The sequence below is a fragment of the Rana temporaria genome, chromosome 12 (assembly GCF_905171775.1).
Source record: "Rana temporaria chromosome 12, aRanTem1.1, whole genome shotgun sequence".
Taxonomy (NCBI): domain Eukaryota; kingdom Metazoa; phylum Chordata; class Amphibia; order Anura; family Ranidae; genus Rana; species Rana temporaria.
The window spans coordinates 10872653-10892265 of NC_053500.1; the positions used below are offsets into that span (position 1 = coordinate 10872653).

Here is a 19613-nt window from a genome sequence, read left to right on the forward strand (position 1 = left end):
AGATGGCGCCAGGTGACAGATTGAAGCTTGGGCCTTCACAAGGCCGCAAAGCCGCGGCCTCAATTACCGGCCATCACGGGCCCGCCACGATCGCGCGGCGGGGGAGGTGGGAGCGCACAGAGACACAGGATCCCACGCCCCCGCGACGGCCGGTAATTGAGGCCGCGGCCTTGTAGGCCACAAAGCCACGGCCTCAATTACCGGCGGGTGCCAGGTCACAATTTCTTGTCGCAATTGCGATCGGGCGCACAGATTTTGTCGAGCCCTGGACTAGTGGTTGGTTTGGGCAATCCTGGCCAACCATTTCCAGGGGAATGAACTAATGAAACCTTGTATGGTCGCCATCCTTTATGTGGAGAGGCCACTGCCGGCCAAGTCCCCTCCCTTCACTTCTACTGGTAAAAACAGGAATGCCTGGGTCACCATAGCCTTCATATTAATACCTTCTTCTAGCCTGAAATACTTCTTCCTATGGTCCTGATCGGACCTAAATGCCATGCAGAGATCTGGGCCACCTTTGGCGCGGATATTTTATCTGAACCTGAGACTGTTAACATTGCAGTTTTTATGAAGTTTTCCTATATGCAGATCTGGTAACGTGCAATGTTTATCTTACATTTTATATGACTTAGCTATTTGAAATGTAATATTCCATTTGGGAATATGGCTTTGTTTGTGGTCAATGTTTAGATTAATGGATGAACGCTTTTTCTTTGATTTGGACAATACCTGCAATGTGATACTTTAGATGCAATTATGCTCCAGTCTGCCTCCCCAGGGACCCCCGGTAGCCCTCCCTTCCACATTACAGATGTCCTTATATACAGTATACATTGACGGTGTCATTCACAGTAACTTTATATACACATGGCCAGATTCACAAAGGACTTACGACAGCGTATCTCCACGTACGCCGTCGTAAGTCCGAATGTGCGCCGTTGTATCTTTGCGACTGATTAATAGAATCAGATACGCCTCACTGTTGCCAAGATACGAGCGGCGTAAGTCTCCTACGCCCTCGTATCTTGGGGGGCATATTTACGCTGGCCGCTAGGGGCGCTTCCGTATATTTCCGCATTGAATATGCAAATGAGCTAGATACGCCGATTCACGAACGTACTTGCGCCCGGCGTATTAAAATACGCTGTTTACGTAAGGCGTACGACCGGCGAAACTTTACCCCTCATAAAGCAAGGGGTAAGTCATGTTAAGGTATGGACGTCAGAAACGTCGGAACAGCGTCGTATTTTACATCGTTTGCGTAAGTCGTACGTGAATGGGGATGGACGTAGGTTATGTTCACGTCGACTAAGCATTGAGCCGGCATAATTTACGGAGAAAATTTGTTGTGATACTGAGCATGCGCGCGCATGCGCCGTTCGTTAAGTGCATCATTTACGTGGGGTCACGATTAATTTCCATACAACACGCCCCCTACCAGCCTACTTTGAATTACGCGGGCTTACGCCGGCCCATTTACGCTACGCTGCCGCAACTTACGGAGCAAGTGCTTTGTGAATACAGCACTTGCCTGTCCAAGTTGCGGCAGCGTAGCGTAAATAGGATACGCTACGCCCAACTAAAGATACGCCATTGTATCTGAATCTAGCCCACTGATTCCTGGGTGGATCCGATTTAAACCACAATTTAAAAAGGCTTGATTTAAATCAACTTGATTGAAATTATAATTTTTAAAGAGCAATTGTCATCTCTGTCCCGTAGCGGCTCCTCCTCTGACCTGCTGCAAACTCACCGACAGTCCCATTCACTTTAATGGGATGACTGGGGATGTGGTGTTCTGTCAATATCTCCAACCCATCAGAAACTCAACCACGTGACTTCCAGTTTATTTCAAACCTTAGTAATCACAGATTTTGACGAATTGGTGGTTGGACAGAACACCGACAACCAAATAGAGTCCGGTACAGGAAGGCTGAGCTGTTTTGACAGCACAGCGGCTAACAAGGACAAAGTTTGTCGCTGCCTCGGAGGTGGCCATTTTGTTGGCTAGTATTGGAGAGGAGTAAGAATCTCCGCTCATAATATCCTGCAGCGCACTCTATTCGGTTGCCAGCATTGGGCTAGATTCAGAAAGCCTGGCGTATTTTTCTGCTGGCGTAACTTATCTCAGATACGTTACGCCGCCGTAACTTAGGACGCAAGTTCCGTATTCATAAAGAACTTGCGCCCTAAGTTACGGCGGCGTAGCGTATGACGTCCGGCGTAAGCCCGCCTAATTCAAATGTGGATGATGTGGGCGTGTTTTATTCAAATTTAGTGTGACCCCACGTATTTGAAGTTTTTTACGAACGGCGCATGCGCCGTTCGTGAAAGAATCCCAGTGCGCATGCTCGAAATTACGCCGCAAATCGTCAATGCTTTAGACGTGAACGTAACTTACGTACAGCCCTATTCGCGAACGACTTACGCAAACAACGTAAAATGTTCAAAATTCGATGCGGGAACGACGTCCATATAGCAGGGGTAACTTTACGCCGGAAAAAGCCTAACGTAAACGACGTAAAAAAAAACGCCGGGTGGACGTACGTTTCTAAATCGGCGGATATTAGCATATTCCTTGCATAAATCGACGGAAGCGCCACCTAGTGGCCAGCGTAAATATGCAGCCTATGATACGACGGCGTAAGAGACTTACGCCAGTCGGATCTTAGCCTAATTTCGGCGTATCAGTAGATACTCTGGCGTATTTCTTCTATGAATCTGGCCCATAGTTCCTTACATTAGTGGTCAGTGGGAAGAATGTTCCTTACATTGGTGATCAGTGAGAAGAATGTTCCTTACATTGGTGATCAGTGAGAAGAATGTTCCTTACATTGGTGATCAGTGGGAAGAATGTTCCTTACATTGGTGATCAGTGGGAAGAATGTTCCTTACATTGGTGATCAGTGGGAAGAATGTCCCTTACATTGGTGATCAGTGAGAAGAATGTCCCTTACATTGGTGATCAGTGAGAAGAATGTTCCTTACATTGGGGATCAGTGGGAAGAATGTTCCTTACATTGGTGATCAGTGGGAAGAATGTCCCTTACATTGGTGATCAGTGGGAAGAATGTCCCTTACATTGGTGATCAGTGGGAAGAATGCTCCTTACATTGGTGATCAGTGGGAAGAATGTCCCTTACATTGGTGATCAGTGGGAAGAATGTCCCTTACATTGGTGATCAGTGGGAAGAATGTCCCTTACATTGGTGATCAGTGGGAAGAATGTCCCTTACATTGGTGATCAGTGGGAAGAATGCTCCTTACATTGGTGATCAGTGGGAAGAATGTCCCTTACATTGGTGATCAGTGGGAAGAATGTCCCTTACATTGGTGATCAGTGGGAAGAATGTCCCTTACATTGGTGATCAGTGGGAAGAATGTCCCTTACATTGGTGATCAGTGGGAAGAATGTTCCTTACATTGGTGATCAGTGGGAAGAATGTCCCTTACATTGGTGATCTGTGGGAAGAATGTCCCTTACATTGGTGATCAGTGGGAAGAATGTCCCTTACATTGGTGATCAGTGGGAAGAATGTTCCTTACATTGGTGATCAGTGAGAAGAATGTCCCTTACATTGGTGATCAGTGGGAAGAATGTCCCTTACATTGGTGGTCAGTGGGAAGAATGTTCCTTACATTGGTGTTCAGTGAGAAGAATGCTCCTTACATTGGTGATCAGTGGGAAGAATGTTCCTTACATTGGTGGTCAGTGAGAAGAATGTTCCTTACATTGGTGATCAGTGGGAAGAATGTCCCTTACATTGGTGGTCAGTGGGAAGAATGCTCCTTACATTGGTGATCAGTGGGAAGAATGTCCCTTACATTGGTGATCAGTGAGAAGAATGTCCCTTACATTGGTGATCAGTGAGAAGAATGTTCCTTACAATGGTGATCAGTGAGAAGAATGTTCCTTACATTGGTGATCAGTGGGAAGAATGTCCCTTACATTGGTGATCAGTGAGAAGAATGTCCCTTACATTGGTGGTCAGTGAGAAGAATGTCCCTTACATTGGTGGTCAGTGAGAAGAATGTCCCTTACATTGGTGATCAGTGAGAAGAATGTCTCTTACATTGGTGATCAGTGGGAAGAATGCTCTTACATTGGTGATCAGTGAGAAGAATGTCCCTTACATTGGTGATCAGTGAGAAGAATGTCCCTTACATTGGTGATCAGTGAGAAGAATGTCCCTTACATTGGTGATCAGTGAGAAGAATGTTCCTTACATTGGTGATCAGTGAGAAGAATGTCTCTTACATTGGTGATCAGTGGGAAGAATGTCCCTTACATTGGTGATCAGTGAGAAGAATGCTCCTTACATTGGTGGTCAGTGGGAAGAATGCTCTTACATTGGTGATCAGTGGGAAGAATGTCCCTTACATTGGTGATCAGTGGGAAGAATGCTCCTTACATTGGTGGTCAGTGAGAAGAATGCTCCTTACATTGGTGATCAGTGGGAAGAATGTTCCTTACATTGGTGATCAGTGGGAAGAATGTTCCTTACATTGGTGATCAGTGGGAAGAATGTTCCTTACATTGGTGATCAGTGAGAAGAATGTCCCTTACATTGGTGATCAGTGGGAAGAATGTCCCTTACATTGGTGATCAGTGGGAAGAATGTTCCTTACATTGGTGATCAGTGAGAAGAATGTCCCTTACATTGGTGATCAGTGAGAAGAATGTCCCTTACATTGGTGATCAGTGGGAAGAATGTTCCTTACATTGGTGTTCAGTGAGAAGAATGCTCCTTACATTGGTGATCAGTGGGAAGAATGTTCCTTACATTGGTGATCAGTGAGAAGAATGTTACTTACATTGGTGATCAGTGAGAAGAATGTCCCTTACATTGGTGATCAGTGAGAAGAATGCTCTTACATTGGTGATCAGTGGGAAGAATGCTCTTACATTGGTGATCAGTGGGAGGAATGCTCTTACATTGGTGATCAGTGGGAAGAATGTTCCTTACATTGGTGATCAGTGGGAAGAATGCTCCTTACATTGGTGGTCAGTGGGAAGAATGCTCCTTACATTGGTGATCAGTGGGAAGAATTTCCCTTACATTGGTGATCAGTGAGAAGAATGTTCCTTACATTGGTGATCAGTGAGAAGAATGTCCCTTACATTGGTGATCAGTGGGAAGAATGTTCCTTACATTGGTGGTCAGTGAGAAGAATGTCCCTTACATTGGTGGTCAGTGAGAAGAATGTCTCTTACATTGGTGATCAGTGAGAAGAATGTTCCTTACATTGGAGATCAGTGAGAAGAATGTCCCTTACATTGGTGATCAGTGAGAAGAATGTTCCTTACATTGGTGATCAGTGAGAAGAATGTTCCTTACATTGGTGATCAGTGAGAAGAATGTCCCTTACATTGGTGATCAGTGGGAAGAATGTTCCTTACATTGGTGATCAGTGGGAAGAATGTCCCTTACATTGGTGATTAGTGGGAAAAATGTCCCTTACATTGGTGATCAGTGGGAAGAATGTTCCTTACATTGGTGATCAGTGAGAAGAATGTCCCTTACATTGGTGATCAGTGGGAAGAATGTTCCTTACATTGGTGATCAGTGAGAAGAATGTCCCTTACATTGGTGATCAGTGGGAAAAATGTCCCTTACATTGGTGATCAGTGGGAAGAATGTTCCTTACATTGGTGATCAGTGAGAAGAATGTCCCTTACATTGGTGATCAGTGGGAAGAATGTTCCTTACATTGGTGATCAGTGAGAAGAATGCTCTTACATTGGTGATCAGTGGGAAGAATGTCCCTTACATTGGTGATCAGTGGGAAGAATGTTCCTTACATTGGTGATCAGTGAGAAGAATGTCCCTTACATTGGTGATCAGTGGGAAGAATGTTCCTTACATTAGTGATCAGTGAGAAGAATGCTCCTTACATTGGTGATCAGTGAGAAGAATGTCCCTTACATTGGTGATCAGTGAGAAGAATGTCCCTTACATTGGTGGTCAGTGGGAAGAATGTCCCTTACATTGGTGATCAGTGAGAAGAATGTTCCTTACATTGGTGATCAGTGAGAAGAATGTCCCTTACATTGGTGATCAGTGAGAAGAATGTCCCTTACATTGGTGATCAGTGGGAAGAATGTTCCTTACATTGGTGATCAGTGAGAAGAATGCTCCTTACATTGGTGATCAGTGAGAAGAATGTCCCTTACATTGGTGGTCAGTGGGAAGAATGTCCCTTACATTGGTGATCAGTGAGAAGAATGTTCCTTACATTGGTGATCAGTGGGAAGAATGTTCCTTACATTGGTGATCAGTGAGAAGAATGTCCCTTACATTGGTGATCAGTGAGAAGAATGTCCCTTACATTGGTGATCAGTGGGAAGAATGTCCCTTACATTGGTGATCAGTGGGAAGAATGACCCTTACATTGGTGATCAGTGAGAAGAATGTCCCTTACATTGGTGATCAGTGAGAAGAATGACCCTTACATTGGTGATCAGTGAGAAGAATGTCCCTTACATTGGTGGCCAGTGGGAAGAATGCTCCTTACATTGGTGATCAGTGAGAAGAATGTTCCTTACATTGGTGATCAGTGGGAAGAATGTTCCTTACATTGGTGATCAGTGGGAAGAATGTCCCTTACATTGGTGATCAGTGGGAAGAATGACCCTTACATTGGTGATCAGTGAGAAGAATGTTCCTTACATTGGTGATCAGTGAGAAGAATGTCCCTTACATTGGTGATCAGTGAGAAGAATGACCCTTACATTGGTGATCAGTGGGAAGAATGACCCTTGCATTCCTTTTTTTAATCTAAACATATCCTAAATTGTAAACCCAAAACGCTGTTATTTGTTTGGTTTTTGGATGCGGCGTGGAAGGATTAGAACCCCTGTCAGGTTTTCCTTGATGTCGGAGAATTTCAGCCTCTGTCACGATTGTCACTTTAATTGTACATTTTTGGGAAAAGTTTTTCTTTTGCATATTTGGTAATTGTAGTCACGCTTGCCCTTCAGTAAACTGTTTCTTTAGCTGTGCCTGGAATGTCTTGTAATTATTTATTTCTTCCTGACATCCATCTGCATCCACATCTCCCCGCTGTAAATATTTTCAGCACCGATCGCTCTGAAAAAATGTAAACTCGCCATAACTGGTACTTTATATGGAATCAGAATTTCAACTCTGTTGTTTAGAATTTTTTTTTTTTTTGTGCTTTGTAAAATCAGAAACAAATGTTTCTCGGGGTTGATGTTGCTGTAACCTGTTCGGGGGCTGCAGAGAGCTTCTGGCCAAGATCCGTCTGGTTCATGCTGTAGAGCGGCCCGTGTAGGGTTTGGCGCTGCGTCCCCCCCCACCGCAGAATCTTTCATCTCTTGTACGATGTCTTTCCAAGCTGTGCAGGCCGGAGCTGGCAGACAGTCAGCTGCAATAACCTGGACCTAACGTTGGAATATAATTGTTCCTCCGATAGGACAAATGACTTTATCACACTTGTGGCTTTCCTGTCTGTCTCGCCACTTTCCACATTCGATAGCCGCGATGGACGTCTGCAGGAGGGCCCTGTCTTCATGGAACCATAGCTTATTGTCAATTAGCTAGATTCAGAAAGAGTTAAGCCGGTGTATCAGTAGATACGCCGTCGTAACTCTGAATCTGCGCCGTCGTACATTTAAGTGTATTCTCATATTGAGATACACTTAAATGTAACTCAGATACGACAGCCTGCGCCATCGTATCTTAGCTGTCTTGTTCCGCCGGCCGCTAGGGGCGTGAACGCTGATTTACGCCTAGAATGCGTAAATCAGCGAGATACGCCTATTCACGAACGTACGCTTGCCCGTCGCAGTAAAGATACGCCGTTTACGTAAGGCGTTTTCAGGCGTACAGTTAGTCCAACAAAAAGCTGGCCTAGCCAATGTTAAGTATGGACGTCGTTCCCGCGTCGAATTTTGAAAATTTTACGTTGTTTGCGTAAGTCGTCCCTGAATGGGGCTGGACGTCATTTACGTTCACCTCGAAACCAATAAGTCCTTGCGGCGTACTTTGGAGCAATGCACACTGTCCACGGACGGCGCATGTTTTTCCTCAGTTTAGGCCGATACGTATTCTTCTACCTATTTTTGGTAAAAAAAATATCGCAATAAGCGTTTATCGGTTGGTTTGCGCAAAATTTATAGCGTTTACAAAATAGGGGATAGTTTTATTGCATTTTTATTAATTATTATTTTTTTACTACTAATGGCGGCGATCAGCGATTTTTTTCGTGATTGCGACATTATGGCGGACACTTCGGACAATTTTGACACATTTTTGGGACCATTGTCATTTTCACAGCAAAAAATGCATTACAAATGCATTGTTTACTGTGAAAATGACAGTTGCAGTTTGGGAGTTAACCACAAGGGGGCGCTGAAGGGGTTATGTGTGACCTCATTTGTGTTTACAACTGTAGGGGGGCGTGGCTGTAGGTGTGACATCATTGATTGTGTATCCCTATAAAAGGAAACACACGATTGATGACGCTGCCACAGTGAAGAACGGGGAAGCTGTGTTTACACACAGCTCTCTCCGTTCTTCAGCTCCGGTGACCGATCGCGGGACTCCAGGGCGATCGGGTCAGCGGGTCCCGCGGTCACGGAGCTTCGGACCGGGTTGCGTGCACGCGCCCACGACCCCACGTGCCATTCTGCCGACGTATATCGGCGTGAAGGGGTCCTTAAGTGGTTAAGATAAACATTAAAGAGACAGTACATTATAATAAAACAATATCATGTAACATGACAGCCTTTCTCAACCAGGGGTTCTGTGAATCCTTAGGGTTCCTCCAGAGGTTTGCTAGGGGTTCTTCAAATTGCTTGTAAACCTCGGAAATGAAAAAATAAACAAAGCATATCCTTCTATAGTGTGTGTGCTAGGGTTGCCACCTGTCCAGGATTCACCCGGACAGTTCGGGTTTGGAATCATGTGTCCGGTTTTCAGACTTCCTGAAACCCGGACAGAATATTTAGACTGGACTATGGCTTCCCAGCATTGTTGCTGGCTGCAGTTGTCTAAGCTGAGTGTGTCTGTTACACTCTTCACACGGCCCAAAGCCTAATCACAGGCAGGGAGACATTTCCCGATCTCTGCAGCCGCGCATCGGGAAATGTCTCCCTGCCTGTGATTAACACAGCGTCGTGCCGATTTCCTGGCGGGCTCCTCACGTGGAGTGTGCGAACACGCCGGAGCTCATCCCTATTTCTGAGTGCATCTGAGCGGTTTCCGAGTGTCTCTGGCGCCCCCGCACCTCTGGCCACATGTGGTACTGCATACAATAGAAGTCACTGTGAAAAAATTATCTGAGTTCCCATCATCTTCTATGGGGAAACTCGCTTTGATATGTGAGTGCTTTGGATTACAAGCATTCTTCTGCAACAAATTATGCTCGTAATCCAAGGTATCACTGTACTATTGTTGCATATTATGGCAATTTAGGGATATATTCATGCAGAGACTATAGTTGCAATATAGCAGTCTTCCTCCTCCCTGCAGCAGACTAAAGACATCGGCCCGGATTCACATACCTTGGCGCATAGTTATGCCGGCGTAGCGTATCGAATATACGCTACGCCGACGTAGCGCAGAGCGGCGAGCACAGTATTCACAAAGCACTTGCTCCCTAATCTACGTTGGGTTCCCTCGGCGTAACTCGTCGTAAGTGGCAGTGGGCGTGAGCCATGCTAATGAGGCGTGACCCCATGTAAATGATGGGCCGAGCGCCATCAAGATACGAATAACGAACGGCGCATACGCCGTCCCATGGACGCTTCCCAGTGCGCATGCTCAGAATCACGTCGAAACAACTGCCTAATTTACGTCGAATCCCTGCCTACGACTTGAGCGTAACCTACGACTAGCCCTATTCACGTACTACGTAAACGATGTAAAAAACGACGGCTGTGTTCCCTGGTGCAGCCATTTGCATTGATGCTGCTGACTTACACCTGCTTTATGAGGCTTAACTTTACGCCGGACGTACGACTTACGTAAACCGCATATATTAATGCGCCGGGCGCATGTACGTTCGTGAATCGGCGTATCTCACTCATTTGCATATTCGAATCGTAGATCAATGGGAGCGCCCCTTGCGGCCAGCGTAAATATGCGCCCACGATACGACGGCGTAGGAAACTTACGTCGGTCGGATGAAGCCTATTTTCAGGCGTATTTTGCTTTCAGAGTCAGGCGCATAGATACGACGGCGCATATGTGCACTTACGCGGCGTATCTCGAGATACGTTGGCGTAAGTGCTACGTGAATCCGGGCCATTGTCTCAGCCCAGAAAAACTAACTGATTGAAGTTCAAGGTTTGCTTTTTTACTAATAAAAGGTGGAGATTTTCTTTAACCACTTCCGGACTGCCGCATGTACATATACGTCGGCAGAATGGCACGTACAGGCACATTGGCGTACCTGTACGTCCCTGCCTAGACGTGGGTCGGGGGTCCGATCGGGACCCCCCCCGCTACATGCGGCGGTCGGAAACCCGCGGGGAGCGATCCGGGACGAGGGCGCGGCTATTCGTTTATAGCCGCCCCCTCGCGATCGCTCCCCGGAGCTGAAGAACGGGGAGAGTCGTATGTTAACACGGCTTCCCCGTGCTTCACTATGGCGGCTGCATCGATCGAGTGATCACTTTTATAGGGAGACTCGATCGATGACGTCAGACCTACAGCCACACCCCCCTACAGTTGTAAACACACACTAGGTGAACCCTAACTCCTACAGCGCCCCCTGTGGTTAACTCCCAAACTGCAACTGTCATTTCCACAATAAACAATGCAATTTAAATGCATTTTTTGCTGTGAAAATGACAATGGTCCCAAAAATGTGTCAAAATTGTCCCAAGTGTCCGCCATAATGTCGCAGTCACGAAAAAAATCACCGATCGCCGCCATTAGTAGTAAAAAAAAAAAAAAAATAATAAAACTATCCCCTATTTTTGTAAACGCTACAAATTTTGCGCAAACCAATCGATAAATGCTTATTGCTTTTTTTTACCAAAAATATGTAGAAGAATACGTATCGGCCTAAACTGAGGAAAAAATAAAATTTTATATATGTTTTTGGGGGACAAAAAGTAAAAAATATTGAATTTTTTTTCAAAATTGTCGCTCTATTTTTGTTTATAGCGCAAAAAATAAAAACTGCAGAGGTGATCAAATACCACCAAAAGAAAGCTCTATTTGTGGGGAAAAGAGGACGCCAATTTTGTTTGGGAGCCACGTCGCACGACCGCACAATTATCAGTTAAAGCGACTCAGTGCCGAATTGTAAAAACCCCTTGGGTCATTTAGCAGCATATTGGTCCGGTCCTTAAGTGGTTAAAAAATAAATAAAAAAAAAGATACTTTTGCTGATTATTGTAACAGGACAGAAATTTACTGACAGGTTCACTTTAAGGGTCGCTTGTTTTGGTACAAACAGGTTTGAAGATATCCTGCTAACAGTGTTTTTCACTCTTCCTGCAGGAGCCTCCAGGAAGGATGTCGGTGAAGCTGAGGTTCACCTCTCCCAGCGATGGTCTCTCCGCGGTTGGCCGCAGCCGGTCCTTCGCCGGCTTTAGCACGTTACAAGTTCGGCAGTCCTCGTAAGTACCAAAGCGCAATCACTAGCCACACGGCCGTAAACGTCTTTCATTAGACCTGCAGCTCTGGATCTTATTAGAGCCCTTCCAATTTTTTTCCCCTGCAAATCCTGTGTAAACGGTCACCATCCAGCGTGCCGTGATTGATGGGGTTCCAGCCCCGTAAAGTCTCCTTTTTTTTTTTCAGATTACTTTAATACTTTTGTGGTTTTCAGACACTTCTGTGTGACTTCTACAAGGCTGCCTAAATCTCCGCGCCTCCCATGGGGGTCTGTAGGGGAGCCCGGAGATTACCGCAATGCCGTGTTTTTACCGGACAGGTGTACATGGAGCGTCCAGACAGCCACATAACTCTAGATCTTAGCCAAATGGTTTCTTGATACCCTTTAATTCAGAGTAAGTGCGGCAGTATTGTACTATGGCAGCAGACGCCCGGCAGGAAGCCTGTAAAATCAATCCGTCTACCGTCTAGTGAAAACTCAAGGTAATTTGATGTATGAGGAGGGACTTGGAAGCCAGCGGGAGGAATAATGAAATTACTAAGGCAAGTCATTGCAAACTTCAGGTGATGGTGTGTAAGATATAAACCAGAGCCCTGTGTAGCGGGACGGGGCAAGCTGGCCCAGGCAATGGACCTCTCTGTGATATCCTAAACACATGGCTTCATGTATGTGTAAACCGGAACATGGTAATGTCATTTCCAATATTTTTAAACTTGCTGCTTTCACATGAAGGCTACAAGCATCACCAGGAAGTCTGCCCCAGAAATGCCGTGCAGCCATTGGTGGAGAGTGCATGTAGACAGAAAATGGCTGCAACAAGGCTGCAGGAGAGAAGCTGGACTGAGATGTAACAAAGGATGAAAAAAAGGGAAGCCAAGAATTTTATTCTTATACGTTTTTTGCGTAAGGCTGCCCCTGCTATTAGCAGGGGCAGCCAATGTTACGTATACCCGTCGTTCCCGCATCGCGAAATTTAAAATTTACGTAGTTTGCGTAAGTGAATCGTGAATGGCGCTGGACGCCATTCACGTTCACTTTGAAGCAAATGACATCCTTGCGACGTCATTTGCCGCAATGCACGTCGGGACATACATTTCTGCCTTGCTTAGACAATACACTAATCATTATTAGGTCGTCGGCTGCGAGAAATAGCCAGACAAGGTCTAAGGGCGTTGAAAGACTCCAGCTGTTCAGAATGAGGCAATTAAGGCCTCTATAAGTAGCCCAGAGGATTACCACTAATTGGCTGCATCACTCCTAAGGCTGTGTGAGTAGGAGAGCAGTGCCAGAAGGTCTTCGGTGGAGGTGAGGAGAGGATTGATTTTTCTGTGTGATAAAAATCAAAAGACTATTGTTTTGTGCTGTATGACCAGCACTGTCTACCCAGCAGTAGGCTGTGTTAGACTTCATAGATAGGTTCCTATGTGGAAGGCCCAGAGTGGCTAGGATTTATTTTATGTTTGATTTTGTTTATGCTGTTTGGATACTTGCAATTGTTTTCCAGCAAGATGGAAAAATAAACCAAAATAAACCGCTTCCGAGCTAACCCCTCACAATATATACACAGTGGAACCTTGGTTTACGCGGAACGCGGTTAACAAGCGGTTTGAATAATGAGCAACTTTTTTTTTTGTTTCGCAAAACAAACATAATCCAAGCTAATGGAGTGTGCAGTACCGCATTTGGCCAGAGGTGCGGGCGCGCTGGTGACACTCCGAACGGTTCTGTGGCGCCCCCCCCCCCAACTCTGGCCATATGCGGTATTGCATGCCATAGAAGTCAATGCGGAACTAATTATCTTCATTTCCATTCACTTCTATGGGGAAACTCGCTTTGATATGCGAGTGCTTTGTAAGCTCTAACGAGCAGGGCCCTCTGATCCCTCCTGTATTGAATTGTATTGTGACTGTACTGTCTTCCCTGATGTAAAGCGCTGCGCAAACTGTTGGCGCTATATAAATCCTGTATAATAATAATAATATTACAAGCATTCTCCTGGAACGGATTATGCTTGTAATCCGAGGTTCCACTGTACATACACATACAAAAAGGGGGGGAAATAATTATCTTATCCCCTGCAGATTTTTACCTTGCACTGTCCAGCCCCCCGTTTTACTTACCTGAGCCCCCAATTTCCGTGGGCGCGATCCCGCGTCGCTCTCTCCGCGGCTTCTCGGCTCTTCATTGGATAGATTGATAGCAGCGCAGCCATTGGCTCCCGCTGCTGTCAATCAAATTCAATGACACGGCCACCGGGGGGCGGGGCCAAGTCATACACTCGGTGGCTATGGATGCCGAGTGTTTGAGACGGGAGCGCGCCCGCAAGGTAACCCCCTCGGGAGAGAGCTTCCCAGAGGGGGTTATCTATTGCGGGGAGGAGCCTCGAGAGCCGCCGTGGGTCCCCAGAACAGGAGGATCGGGGCCACTCTGTGCAAAACGAACTGCACTGTGGAGGTAAGTATGATATGTTTGTTATTTAAAAAAAAAAAACATTTACAACCACTTTAAGCCTTGGGGAATACATGAAATGAAATGGTTAGTTCTCGGAGTGATAAGACTTCCTGTCTGTTCTGTAGGAGGCGCCGTCCTATCTAGAAGAGCCGATAACAGAAGGCAATAACCAACTATTAGGTAGATCATTTTATCAGTGATTTATGTGGGAAGTCCTGTTGTGTTACAAATTGGCATTCTGTGATAAATATGTTTATTCCTGTCCTAAATGGGAATTTATATTTCTTTATTACCCACCTAAGCTAAATTTGCCATACCGCAACTGGAATTCACATATCGTGCTGAATATAATATTATCTGATCACAGGTTATTGTCTTCTCTTATCAGCGCGATGTTCTATGACATATAAGTAATTGTACTTAATTCAGGTACCTTCCATGTGAAACCCCAGCAATGGTACATTCTTAAATGATTATAGATAAAATGAAGGACAATGCTAATGTAAAGCTGGCTGGAGGCTAGAGTCAATTGCATCTGCACTGCCCTTGGACGTCTGCAGCCATTCCTGTATAGGGAATAGTGGAGGACGTGGTTTGTGAACCCTTCTACCTCCAACTTATCAGGATAAATAATACTAACTGGACAAGGTCTAATCTGTTCCAAAATGATCCTTAAGACGTCCATAGAAGGAGCAACTTTCTTTTCTGCAACCACGGGTTGCAGGAAAGAAAATCGCTCAAGTCCCCCATCAACACACTCAGTGATGATGGGGGAATCCCTCCCGCAGAGCCATTGTATTCTTCTCGCTCTGGGAGAACACCGTGATTATTGGTTATAACCGCCTCGGCAAAAAATGTCCCCGAGGCAGTGTTTTGTGGCTGGGGACATCTATCTTTGGTTAATTTTATTATTTGTAATTTATTACTTATTGGGGTTTTAAAGGGGTTATGTAGGAGTTTGGTGGTGGCCTCTGAGCTACCCTAGTCAAGCTTTGCAGTTTAAACTATAATTTAAAGATTAGCTTCAGTTGTAGAGAAAAGGGACTAAGAGCTATGACTAAGCGCTGATACCCCAGTGCGAAACGCGTCAGCTATCCACCCCACTGCCTGCTGTGATTTGTAGTGCTGTTTCCATTTTTTACCATTAAAAGCAACTTTTTAAGAATTTCGTGGAAGTGCGGCTGTCCAGCCTTTTCTCCGGTCTTAGCTTCAGTTGTAGCTGATGAAAGTTTAGGTAAGACACTCGGGGTAACACGTGCCATCGTGAGGTCCTGGTAAATTGAACTTCTGCACTTGTGTATTCTATTGTCTATATTGATGTATCCCTTTCATGTGTTATTCAGGCAATCGTTCGGGAAAAGCTCAGCAAAATCAAAGCTGTCTGTCCATTCAGAGAAATTGTACCCATCTCTGCGGAAAGGATCCATCAGGCTGGACCCGCATCCCCACCAAGTCAAGAAAATATGTGATGCCTTAAGGAAAGGACTAAAGTAAGTTGATGGTCTACGGCAGGAGTGTCCAAACTTTTTTTCAAAGAGGGCCAGATTGGATGAAGCGAACATGCGTGAGGGCCGACCATTTTGCCTGAGATTCTGAGAACCATTAAAATTCGGTCTGTGTGTTCGCCCGAGCACTAATACACTGCCCAACAAGAATTCTCTTGCCTTTATGGCTGTGTGTGGTGAAGAGATGAGCTCGGGCGTGTTATTTGTATATATATATATATATATATATATATATATATATATATATATATATAATCAATATCTTTTGTGGCCCCCAACAAATCCCAGAGCGCCGCTCAGGACTAACGATAAGCTTGGGCGTGTTATTTGGATATACCGTATTTATTGGCGTATAACACGCACCTTCACTTTTTAGAGGGATGTTTCAGGAAAAAAATTAAAGAGGAGGTCCACCTGAATTTTTTTTTTAAAGCCAGCAGCTACAAATACTGCAGCTGCTGACTTACCTGTCCAGCGCGCCCGCTGTGCCAGCAGACGAGGATGAGCAATCGGTAGAAAGTGATTAAAAAATGCGCAACCCAAAAAAACATGTTGAAGAAAAATAATGACTGGTCTGGCAATTATCTAACAATGCCATAAACTTAACAAATGAATTGATATATGTGCATAAATGAAATACCACAATACTATAAACATAAAAATGTGATAATCAGTGTCCAAAAATGCCACATGTGGTTCCCAAACCGCTGCGGATGGTTCCAGGGTCCCTCAGACACAGGGATATGTGGTGTATTTTCCTTGATTAGTGTACTGCCGTACATGAAGTGACGGTTTCCACAGACCACCAAATCAATTTAATTTACCTCCGTGAGGCAGCAGTTGGTGTGCACAAGAAGGGAAGAAGAAGAAATCTCATGGTGAAGTATTCCCGTAAAACGATTTTATTGCACAGGCTTTGTTACATGCTAATATCCAAGAGTTTAAAAAGACTTATTCAAACTTAGCCGCGGTTTGCACCAGCTGGCTAAAAACGTGATGACGTCCAAAACTTAAAGCTCCACCCTACGTTTTTCCTCACCATTGTCATGAATGCAGCCTCACCATTGTCATGAATGCAGCCTCACCATTGCCATGAATGCAGCCTCACAATTGCCATGAATGCAGCCTCACCATTGCCATGAATGCAGCCTCACCATTGCATGAATGCAGCCTCACCATTGGCATGAATGCAGCCTCACCATTGACATGAATGCAGCCTCAACATTGCCATGAATGCAGCCCCACCATTGCCATAAATGCAGCCCCACCATTGCCATGAATGCAGCCCCACCATTGCCATGAATGCAGCCTCACCATTGCCTTGAATGCAGCCTCACCATTGCATCAATGCAGCCTCACCATTGCATGAATGCAGCCTCACATTGGCATAAATGCAGCCTCACCATTGACATGAATGCAGCCTCACCAATGACATGAATGCAGCCTTACCATTGCCATCAGTGCAGCCTGATCGATGCCCATCTGTAGCCTCTGAGGGGACTGGGAGGAGGGGGCGCCAACAGATTACATACAGGAGAATCTCCTGTTTTCTCAGCGGCCTCTTCAATACAAAGTCCCACGTCCTATAATAGACAGAAATGTTGTCCAATTACAGCCCAGAGATGGGACTTCCTATTACAGAGGTCGCCGTGTAAACAGGAAATTCTCACTGTATGTATTCTGTCTACGCTCTTCCCGCCCCCTCACTGTCCCTTCCGAGGCACATATATATATATATATGTATATATATATATATATACACATAAATATGGGTATATATCTTTTGTGGCCCCCGCGGCACTCAGGGATTTGTTGGGGGGCCACAAAAGATATATATAGCCAAATTGCCAGTGCAGCCGATTGAAACCGGAATGCAGGCCGGGTTTTGGACATGCCTGGTCTACGGTATATGTTGCTGCTACATTTGCCTCTGTTATCCCAAACTGGTCACAGTAAGACTATTTCCATCAGTTTTTGTTCTGGTGGTGACATTTAGTGATCTGGAGAGTCACTTGGGGGGTGAATCTCTGTAGTGGGGACACAGACCGCAATACAGACAGTTTTTATTGAGGACACAATGATAACCTATAGTAAACCTAAAAGTAAAACTCAGGAAATGTAGGTGAAGTGTAGGGAAGACGGGCTATGAGCATGAGTTCACTTTACATGGACTGCTCGTGATTCGTTATGGTTGGGGCCCATCTAGAAAGGGGATCCTCTGACAAGCAGCTGCCCCCCGGATTCAGTCCACATGGGGTAGCGGATTCACATTTCTGGTAGGGTGTCCCTCGGCCTGACCCGGGTAATTTATACTTCCATTTTACCGTTCTCTTCTACCAGAAACAGGTGTGAGAACCGATGCGTTTCACGAGATGCTATTTCAGTTAACTCGCCACATCTGTATTGAGTGACGGATGCTGCGGGCCTGCAGGAAGACAGCATAGTGTACATACTTTTATATATAACACTGATATATACAGAGAACGTTGTAGCAGTCTGACTTTCTCTCAGAGGAGCTTACAGTTTAATATGGCAGAGAGCCCAAACAAACAGGAGCTGAGGGTACCCCAAGCTCCAATCAGCTCCTTTGTGTGGTCGGTACCTTCCAACCACACAAAGGAGGTGGAGAAATCTCTCCACCCCAAACTCATTAAAGCGGGGGTTCACCCTTAGAGGGCACTTTTTCCCCTTAGATTCCTGCTCGTTTTCTCTAGGGGAATCGGCTATTTGTTTTAAAATATGTGCAGTACTTACCCGTTTACGAGATGCATCTTCTCTGTCGCTTCCGGGTATGGGCTGCGGGAATGGGCGTTCCTTCTTGATTGACAGTCTTCCGAGAGGCTTCCGACGGTCGCATCCATCGCGTCACGATTTTCCGAAAGAAGCCGAACGTCGGTGCGCAGGCGCAGTATAGAGCCGCACCGACGTTCGGCTTCTTTCGGCTACGAGTGATGCGATGGATGCGACCGTCGGAAGCCTCTCGGAAGACTGTCAATCAAGAAGGAACGCCCGCTCCCGAAGACCCATACCCGGAAGCGACGGAGAGGATGCATCTTGAAAACGGGTAAGTACTGCTCATATTTTAATACAAATAGCCGATTCCCCTAGACCGAACGAGCAGGAATCTAAGGGGAGGAAAAAAAAAATGTAATAAATGGGTGAACTCCCGCTTTAAGGCCGCTAATCGATGGAAAACTTTACAACATGTCCCTTCAACAGAAGTCCATTAACCACTTGACCTCCGGGAGATATACCCCCCTTCATGACCGGGCGATTTTTTGCAATACAGCACTGCGTTACTTTAACTGACAATTGCGCGGTCGTGCGACTCTGTGCTCAAATAAAATGTATGTCCTTCTTTCCCCCCAAATAGATCTTTCTTTTGGTGGTATTTGATCTACGGTTTTTATTTTGTGCGCTATAAACAAAAAAAAGACAATTTAGAAAAAATATATATATATATATATATATATATTTTTTTTTTTACTTTCTTCTATAAAACACATCCAATAAATAAAAAAAAATCTAGTTTTGTCATAAATTTAGTCCAATGTGTATTCTGCTACATATTTTTGGTAAAAAAAATAAAAAAATCCCAATAAGCGTATATTGATTGGTTGGCCCAAAAGTTGTAGCGTCTACAAACTGTTTGATGTTTATTTTTTATTTGTTTTACTAGTAATGGTGGTGATCATCGACTTATAGCGGGACTGCAATGTTGCGGTGGACATTCTCACACTAACTGACACTTTGTGGGAACCGGTGACACTAATACAGTGATCAGTGCTAAAAATATACACTGTCACTGCACTAAAGACACTGGCGGGGAAGGGGTTAACATCAGGGGCGATCAAAGGGTTAACTGTGAGCCTAACCAGTGTTTGTGTGTACTGTGTGAGGTACTTTTACTAGGGGAAGGAATGGAATGTATTCTCTGCTTCGCAGGGACACAAACTCCACCCCGTCCCTCCTGTCAGAATGTCAATCTGCCATGTTTTACATAGGCGGATCGCAGTTCTGTGTCTTACTCTGACGATCGGCGGGTGCCAGTGGACATTGAGT

General features: G+C 45.2%; 1 protein-coding gene across 1 annotated transcript in view; it reads left to right on the forward strand.

Annotated features, from left to right (window-relative positions):
- RIPOR3 (RIPOR family member 3) overlaps positions 1-19613 on the forward strand; it is a 148433-nt gene that overhangs the window by 56767 nt on the left and 72053 nt on the right. Inside the window, exons 2-3 of the mRNA XM_040331312.1 lie at positions 11478-11596; positions 15390-15536. Of these exons, the coding sequence (XP_040187246.1) occupies positions 11493-11596; positions 15390-15536 (251 nt within the window). The 5' untranslated portion in view covers positions 11478-11492. The remainder of the gene's footprint in view (positions 1-11477; positions 11597-15389; positions 15537-19613) is intronic.